Source organism: Lasioglossum baleicum, chromosome 7 (assembly GCF_051020765.1).
Source record: "Lasioglossum baleicum chromosome 7, iyLasBale1, whole genome shotgun sequence".
NCBI classification, from domain to species: Eukaryota; Metazoa; Arthropoda; class Insecta; order Hymenoptera; family Halictidae; genus Lasioglossum; species Lasioglossum baleicum.
This window is the reverse complement of record NC_134935.1, coordinates 10,408,295-10,417,277: the sequence shown is the minus strand read 5'-3', so window position 1 is coordinate 10,417,277 and position 8,983 is coordinate 10,408,295. Positions and strand designations below refer to the sequence as shown.

At 44.8% G+C, this 8,983-nt stretch overlaps 1 protein-coding gene across 2 annotated transcripts in view; it reads left to right on the top strand.

The window, feature by feature from the left end:
* The first annotated feature begins 1,086 nt into the window (after nucleotides 1-1,086).
* Mtd (TLD domain-containing protein mustard) overlaps nucleotides 1,087-8,983 on the top strand; it is a 253,295-nt gene continuing 245,398 nt past the window's right edge. For both annotated transcript variants that reach the window (XM_076427942.1, XM_076427939.1), the window contains exon 1: nucleotides 1,087-1,248. In XM_076427942.1, coding sequence (XP_076284057.1) covers nucleotides 1,229-1,248 — 20 coding nt within the window. In that variant the 5' untranslated portion in view covers nucleotides 1,087-1,228. The remainder of the gene's footprint in view (nucleotides 1,249-8,983) is intronic.

The window sequence follows — 8,983 nt, the reverse complement described above, 5'->3', positions numbered from 1 at the left end:
AAAACAAAAATATTAATTCATTTCTTTATACACTTCAATTTCTTGTAATTTCGTTCAATGTCATTCAAATATGTTATTTTTATTTCCAAATTGGGTAACATTTTTATTTATTTGTTTTTATTGTTGTAACTTGTCCCTCTGGTATATTTTTCACCCCAAATCTACGAAACTCTGTCTTAACCCTTTGCACTTCTTTGTCAGGTGTGACTCGACAATTTTCAATTCTTCCTTTATTTATATAATTATCTTATTTTTTAGTTAAAAACAAATATAAGTTCCACAAATATAAATTACAACAAAGTTTCAAAGCTATTTAATCTAATTAGTAAACAAAATTGTTTAAAATAAGTAGCAGTCAAGGAACTGTCCTTTAATGTAAATAAAACGCGTAAAATAGTAGGGAATTGTTGGCAACAAAATTCAAAAGATAATTCGGAGTGCAAAGAGTTAACACAAGTATACAGACTATGATCGTTAAAAAAGAAATGGTTTCATAATTCAATTTTGCGCCTTTTTTCAAAAAAGGAAGGTACGGTGGATTCCGTTTTAACCGACGGAGCGGTTTTGAAGTTTGCCGCGTTAGAAAGATCGGCTGGTTCGCGGGAGATGGCAGCAGGATGCCGTTGTGAGGGCCCCCGATGTTCCGCGACAGTCGTCAACAATCGATGACAGTCTGGGCCGGGAGTACTGGTGTGTCTGTGATCGCATTTTCGCTGGAAAAACGGGCTTTCTGCGGTGTGTATCGCGGCATCGTTACGCGGCGGTGGTCCCCGCGTGTTTCGTACGGTTGAACGCGTGTATTCCTTGTCCGCGTTTTAGGAAATCGACTCCTTGTTGTATTCGTTCGTACGGGACCTCCGTGGTCAGCGAGTCGGAGCGAGACAGCTACAGTTACGGGTTACGGGTGGCACGGCGTGAAACAATAAACGTCGCGCACGCGGTACGTCCCTGTCACTTATTCCTCCATCCCCTCCCCGCCACCCCCGGATCTGTTTCGTTTTCGGACTAGCGTGAAGCCGGCTGCTCTATGCCGCCGTGTGATACACGGTTTTATCCGTCTCCGTGATCGTCGTGGCGTTTACTCGTGCTCCACGCCGACCGAATCCGGCGTTACGGTAACGAAAGTAGTCCCCACCGTCGAGCAGCCAGCGTACACCAGCTGCAACGGCCTGATCGAGTGGTTTCGAGAGGGCGACGACGTGTTTGCGCCGCGAGACCAACCCTCCCGATGGCGGATCACGGCAAAATGTAAGTGCCTCTACAATTTTCAACCCCTCCACCATCTAGCGGTGTATACAAAAATATTACGTTTGATTCGCTGAATGAGCCCGTCGAACGACCACATATTTTCTTTTCGCTGACAACGTTCGACGATTGAATCGAACGAAACTGGATGAAAGAACAATATTTACAAATCAGCGTGTAGTACACGGTAACGGTAGTATTTGATTTTTTCTCTCGAATGGAATTGCGAGAGACTCGCTATGTGAGCGTATAGTTAACCTTCAAGGCCATCCAGGCTGTAGTTTCGTCCCGTTCGAATTTCGCTTTTACATTCTTGGAAGGCAAAATGTAAGTGCGCCTCTACAATTTTCAACTCCTCGACCATCTAGCGGAGTATGGTCTACTTAACAAAAATATATTACGTTCGATTCGCTGAATGAGCTCGTCGGACAACCACGTTCGTGACTCGCAACGTTCGACGATTGAATTAAACGAAACTGGATGATAGAACGTTATTTACAAATCAGCGTATAATACACGGTAACGGTAGTATTTGATTTTTTCTCTCCAATGTGGAATTGCGAGAGACTCTCTACGTGCGCAGGTATAGTTAACCTTCAAGGCCATCCAGGCTGAAGTTTCGTCCCGTTCGAATTTCGCTTTTACATTCTTGGAAAACAGAGCGATCGCTAACAGAGAGGACTCTTGGGAATCCATTCGGATTATCTGATCTTAAAACCTGTTAGGGGTGACGGTTTAGCACCCTTTGAGGTTAAACGTTCTACGCGTAGAATGTTCAGACTGCGGACAGTGCGGATAAATTTTCGTGCGGTTTCACAGAAACGCTAAGAACTGCGCACGACGGATCTTATTAAAGTTCCATTGAACCAATTCCATGCGTTAACGCCGTGCATAGTCGTAGACACTACGAACGCGTGGAATCCGCAGTCTAGTTTTTCGCAGTCGCAGATCGAACGATAATAATGGGGATAATGGCGTAACAGGGGACAGGTCGATTGATTTCAGTGGGTAAACGGTATCCGGAGAGGTTATTTAATGGGTGCAATGATAGAATATCTGATTCATTCATACGGATCGATCCTTTGCGACCGCCTCTGTCCCCCTGTCCTGAACCTATCGGCGAGCAAGCGAGACGGAAATACCTTGGCAGTCTCAAACGTCCCCTTCAAGCCTGTACCCAACCTTGCACTTGAATCTGTGTCACTCTTTTTTACTCTCGTTCTCGTTCTCGTTCTCGGTACACGCCGAGACAGTATCTCCACGGGACACGAACGATGTTTTCCACTGTGTCTCTGGGCGCCACGTTGAACCGTTCTGCCTCTAACGACGCGACCTTGTCAGTGTTTTAAAGATTCTCTCTTGCTTTGACTGGCAAATGAGGGCCTCTCGGACACCGACGAGCATCGACGAGCATCGTCAGTCGCCTATACCTTGACAATCGTCGTCGACGCCGGATCACAGGCTTTTCATCGTTCTTCATCTCGAGATATCGCGCGCGCTTCCTGAACGGATCCGCGTCACGCGTAAATTACCCTATGCCCCACACTGCCACCCTATGGTTAGCTCTGTCATTTGCTACTACAATTTGCGACAGCTTCTAGAACAATGCTGTGAACATTTTTATGCTTGTCAGTACACTCGCTGCGTATCCTGCTACCAACTAATTGTTTCTGGATCCTTCTTCTTTATAGCCACTATTTTGATTGCCTTGCAAAATAGTTAAATGTTTGTGTTACTGCTCACGGTCATCATTTCGAATATTTGATTTAATTCGAATAAAATGATTGCACGTCTCACATGCTTAGTTTATCATTGATTTATCTTAAATTTTCTAGTTCAAGGTCGTTTGAAGGTCGTAGTGTGCCATATCATGGAACTCGTCTCGACATCAGCTACAACACTATGAAACTGAAAATATTGTGTGGTGCTAGTTGAAAATCATCGATGACCTTCAAAAGACCTCGAAAATTACCATATATGCCTCCTTTAACGGTACAACTTTTTTCTCTAACATTTTCTTCTATTTTCAAGCCTAACGAAGCTAGTTAGGTGTTTTTCGTAGATCGCCCGGTGTAGATAAACCGGTATTGTCGCATTTCGGTTTCGGTCCCATGCCAATCGGCCAATCGTTCTATCTCATTCAATCACGATGTACACAATCAGCTGTCTGCCACTGTCACTGTCCTCAGTACTCTGTCGTGTGCTGGACACATGCAACGTTGTCCGAAAAGGCGTTGTTCGTTGACCGCCGATTTGTTTATGTCCGGGGGAGTAAAATACAACAGCAGTGATCTACGCAAATCTAAGAGTTTGTTTTGGGTATCAACTCTCGCTTGGTTCCAAACTAGAAATCTCAAGACTGTTTCGAGATTCTTGAACCGTACCCGAGCCATAAGGGAATCGCACTTGAAACAGTTTTGTTCGTTTTCCTTCTCTTCTTCTGTATCTACTACTACCTCGTAGATGTTATTGTTTCGAAAACTCCAAGGAAATCTTCGGGAAACTGGCTCTTGTAAACGAAATATGCGTGGCAGTATCTACACTTTAAATCGATATTAAATTACTTTCTGCGTAATTTAATCGCGTCGGCAGATTCCAAAGTTGTTCGGAAGTTTTGATGCGTCTATAAGATTCGCCTTTAGTTGCCACGCGAAGGAATACTGCCGCGCGAAGTTCTTCGCCGAATAGAGACAAGCGACGTCTTCCGAAGCATCCGAAAACAATCTAATCCTCTTTCAGACTGGAATAGTAGGAGTCGATAATGCAGGCAGACTGGTGTTAGTGTTTTACGCGAAACATATTTCTTTCATCGGCGTGACTAGTGGATTATGTTCGCTCGTCGACGCCGGAAGTTCTTGTTCCTAGGATAATAGCACGATGATGCACGTGCCTGCATTTAAGTTTCAACTGTTGAGAGTGGAAACATTTAAGCGACGCGTGTACGTGTCTTACTCAATCTGTTGCCACCAATGTGAAGCATAACTTACAAAGGCGCCGGGCAATACTCCAGATTGTTTGGAAAACAAAACGGTTTTGAAACCTGAGACCGCGTAGTTATTCCTTCGCGTTAAAAACGTTCAGACAATTTGATTTTTATCGTGTTTCGTCGGATGTGTCCACATTTTTGCAATTGTTATTTGAACATTTTACACGTTTTATTAAAAGTCTGGCTTCGCTGAATGGGTCCGTAAGGTAAACAACCTGCAGATCCCGTTTCCACTTAATAGTTTATTAAGTCGTTAATATTATGGGATTACACGCCTACGCTTCAGAAAGAGGGAAAGAAGGTAATAACGCGTCAACGACCGAACTCATCCTCTGAGTTTATAGGGGGCGAAATCCCGACGCGATCGTGTGGTCTCTCATTTTGCTCCCACAACTTCTTGTGGGAGTAAGTCGTTTCTTTTATCGTTTCCTATAAATTCGTTTACACCTCTTGAGGTACAAACATCTCTCTCCGTTAACCCATTGCGGACGAATGTCGTCACATTGAAGGTATCGTGACTATGCTATTTTATGCTATGCAGACAAATAATGTAATCGCGTACATGATCAAATATTAGTATACATATATCTTCCACTTTCCCAGCACTCAAGACTTTGATCTACTTCCCTGAGCAATATACTCTTTACTATTTAAAAAAATCTTCGTCCGTAAAGGGTTCATTTCGCTGGGACAAGTGTCCCGTTCGCTCGATGCTAAGGGTGGTACAGTTCACGTGTCGTTTACGCATCAATTCACCAAAAAACTGTTAACATCAAACCCTTCTGTTCAAGCCTACCGGAATGGGTAGTCGTCGCGAGAAATCACGGTGACACGTCAATCGGTTTGTCGATACCTGGCGAACCACCCTGTATACGCAAAATTGTGCGTCGGTGAACGCGACACACTGGTGGCATCTGACCCCGCCTGATGAAGGTGAATTACGGCATCGCGCGATTAACGGCCGACGATGGTTTCCCGCGATACCGGGCGTCCCATAAATTCGCGTCGTTCCGACTTATAGATGAATCGATGGTGGCGGCTCGCGCGGATCCCGCGGCGGAATGTCTCGTTCCTCCGACGACACGGCCATTTTCGTCGTGCGAGGAGGGCTGTTGTAGTGTTTCTGGAATTGTATTATTCCGTTCGAGACCCTTCGCCGGAGACGATGGATCGATATGGTTACGTTACAAGCCAGCCCACGCGGTTTCGTGTTGGCACACCGGACGCGCGATTTATTCGCAAGCACGGTAGCTCCGCACTCGCGCCCGTTTCGCCAATCCACCGACAACTCTCTCCGCTTCGCCGCGATGGCCCATTACTATATCGACCGATCCGCTTTGTCGTTCGGCAATTTTTTGCGAAATCGCTCGACCTGCTCGCCTATTCGAGTTATGGACGCACGGTGCTTATTCAAGGTGGAAACGAGCAGTTCCCGTGGATTCAGTTCAGCAAAACCGCCGCATTACTGCTCAATAGGATAGCCAGATTGCCTGGGACCTCTAGGTCCACACGATCGCATCGACGAGTGTTGCACTTCCACATTTGCATTCACTTGTTCTGTAATATGGCTGCGAAAGAAGGTAGGCAGCGTATTGACTCGAATCGAGGGGAAAAAGTTACCCCTTCTTTTCCGGTACCGGATTAGTCACGTGCTATTGCGACACGTGCACGACAGAGACGAACCGCTCACGTGATCCGGCTGCTGCGCTAGAGTGGGGAATAGTGTCGTAGAAGTGGAAGTTTGAGTGGGGAAACAAGTCTTAATCTGGCGACACTGGTGTTGATTGGGAAATTGTGGGGAATACAATTACCCCCTCTCTGCCAGTACTGGATTAGTCACGTGACACTGCGACACATGCACGACAGAGACGAACCGCGTCACGTGACCAGGCTCTGGAGGAAACGTGGGGGAATAGCGGCGTAGAAGGGGAAGGCAGTGTGGGGAAACAAGTTGTAATATGGCGACTCCGGTGATGGAGAAATTGAGGGGAATACAGTTACCTTCTCTCTGTCATAACCGCCATACAATCAATTGTATATCGCTTTATATTATTTAGACGCTGATAGACAGCAAGTGAAACCGCAGAGCCATTTTCCGCTTTCAGGCGAGATATTGATAAAGATTTTGACGTCGAGACATTTTAGTAGCGTGCACATTTTCCATGTAAACGTTCGCATAACAAATCCACCGTTTCACATTAATATTCATTGTTTTATTAAACTCGTATCGGGAATCCCGATAAAAGCGAAATAAAATTTTACGAGACGCAATATTTATGCACGATAAATATGAAATGGGTACGTATTACGGACTCCGATGAAGCCTGTGCTCGCCGTGCAGCTGGTATAGTTACACAGTCTACCTTTTCGGGTTTAATTGCTTGGGGATTAATTTCCATATTTCATAAAGTATCCTCTTTGTAAACGTACGCTTTGTGATCTTAACGTTCTCCGTACTCTCTGCGAACCACGAAAGCGGGTTGAAATATCTATTTTTCTCGCTGGCCAGCTGAGAAAAAGAGTATGTTTCTTGACGCGCGAGGGTACCGTCGTGCTAAAAATAAGAGAGTTGATTGTCATTGGCCTTGGCTCGTGAATCTCCGGTCGATTCTCGATCTTCTATAAACATCTTCGCCATTTTTGTTTCGCAGGGGTAGATATGCGCGTAGCACACGCAAAGTCGATAATGTCCATTCGCTTGGGACAGATAAGGATCAGGGAGAACGCGAGCTATTTTTCACGGTGAAACGTTTCCCTGCTATTTATGCTGATCATTGGGCCGGACAAATGGCGGGCAGCGTGTATATTATCGGGGCAGCGTCATTAGCGTTACTTTACCCCCTCGCCGAGGCCTGACCCCAACGTTGGTCAACCTATCAACCTATCCCAACCTGCGAGCGGTCTTGGCCACCTACAGACCCTCATCACGGCGTAGATCGCGTGATACAGTAATCTGGGATAGACTATCATCGCTGACTTCGAATGGCTCCTGCCTGCTTGACCTGTGCATAGCCGAGGGGTCATTTTTCTCCGCAGGAATGATTCTGTTGCGTGCGCCGTTCGAATGGCGTGCGTGAATTCTCGTCGTTGGTTACTTTAGATCTCGCTTACAGTTCTCTGTTTTCCGGAACAGCACTGAAAGTTGACGGAAAAACAGACCAATACTGTGCGCATAACTATAACTAATACTCTCTGTTTCTCCGAATAGCGTTTCACCTCGGAGCGTGACGGATCAGGCTCATTCACTGCCCAGCAATTGCGTACGCGATGCGCCTAAAGAAGTTTTCTCTTCACAAATTATTTCGATGAGAAACTTCTTTCCCTAAAAAGTGGAAAATCGTGACCTTCACTATTTTCTTCACAATTTCATCGAATAATAGTATAACTCGTTGCCTCGAACCGCTCCGACCCACCGTCCGATCGAACCGAGCAAATCTTAATTATTGCCTTTGACGAAATGGAATTAATTAGATTAATTGAATAGTTTACGCAGAGGGGAGGTACTTCGACGTCAACCCAGTAGGAATTTCACTTCACCGGCGATGGTTTCCACTCTCCTTTTCAAATCAGTCTTTGATCCTATTCCCCTCGCCTGACCAACGCTCGGTCTCACTCCCTTGTCTGATCAGGGCTCACCCTACTGTCCTCACGAGGACTGGGTTTGGTTCTATTCACCCTACCTGACCAGAACCGCACTACCCTTATCTGTTCACGGTTGAATACTCGATACCATTTACACGCGGAACTACGTAGTTCCGGAGTGATTTATGTTATTTTTGAATTTGTAGAAAGTTCACGGCGAAGGACATTCTTCGGATGTAAATAGCCCGATTCAAGGTGATCCATATGCAACATTATTTATTATACAAATTAACAAACATTCAATCTAGCATTAGAACCGAGCAACTGTTCCAATAATCAAGGTTCTATTGTTGTTATTGTTCTATTGTTGTTGTTAAAGTGATCGTCAATTTAACAGTGACGCCATGTTTATTTTCTGTCATGTATATTAGCTTTTGTTAGTTGAATGTTTCCCATTTATCGCTATGGAGTCATATTCGATTGAAAACCGTGTTAAAGTTATTCAGTTGTGTTAAAGTTATCGAGTTGTTGCGGTCGAAATTCGGTGACCGCCTAATTTCAACAAATGGAAATGTGATTTGACAGCTCTCGACTTTTCTGTGGGGGTTTTTGAAGAGCAAAGTTTACTGTAAATCAGCTACCACATCCAAGACTTAAAACACAGCATTATTGCCGAAATAAATGCGATTGAAGTGACCATGTTGGAAAATGTCATCGAAAATTTCGACCATCGTATCAACGTCTGCAAAACCAGTCGTGGTGAACATTTGAGTGATATAATTTTTCACACATAAATGGCATAGATCAAAGTTCAAAATAAAATAATAAATTTGGTTTTATCGCTAACCCTTGCATTTTTAATTTGCATTTACTTCACCGCGTCCCTATTCGCGGACTCTTTACATATGTGAAATAAATGGTAAATAAAATACGAATGCGCTGCAAGTAGAAAGAATACGCTCCGCAATGAAAGGAGGATTGTAGACACGACAGAAATGTCCAAATTAGACTGAAAAGGAGTCTTGCCGGCGACAGTGCGATCGGAAGGAAATTGGGATTTCATTCGAGCGTGGCCGCATCCACAAAAATGGCCGTTCCGCGAACAAGGAGTTTCCTCCGTTGCAATTAAGAGCGCGGAATCTGCGATTCCTCTAATTGCCGATATACGTC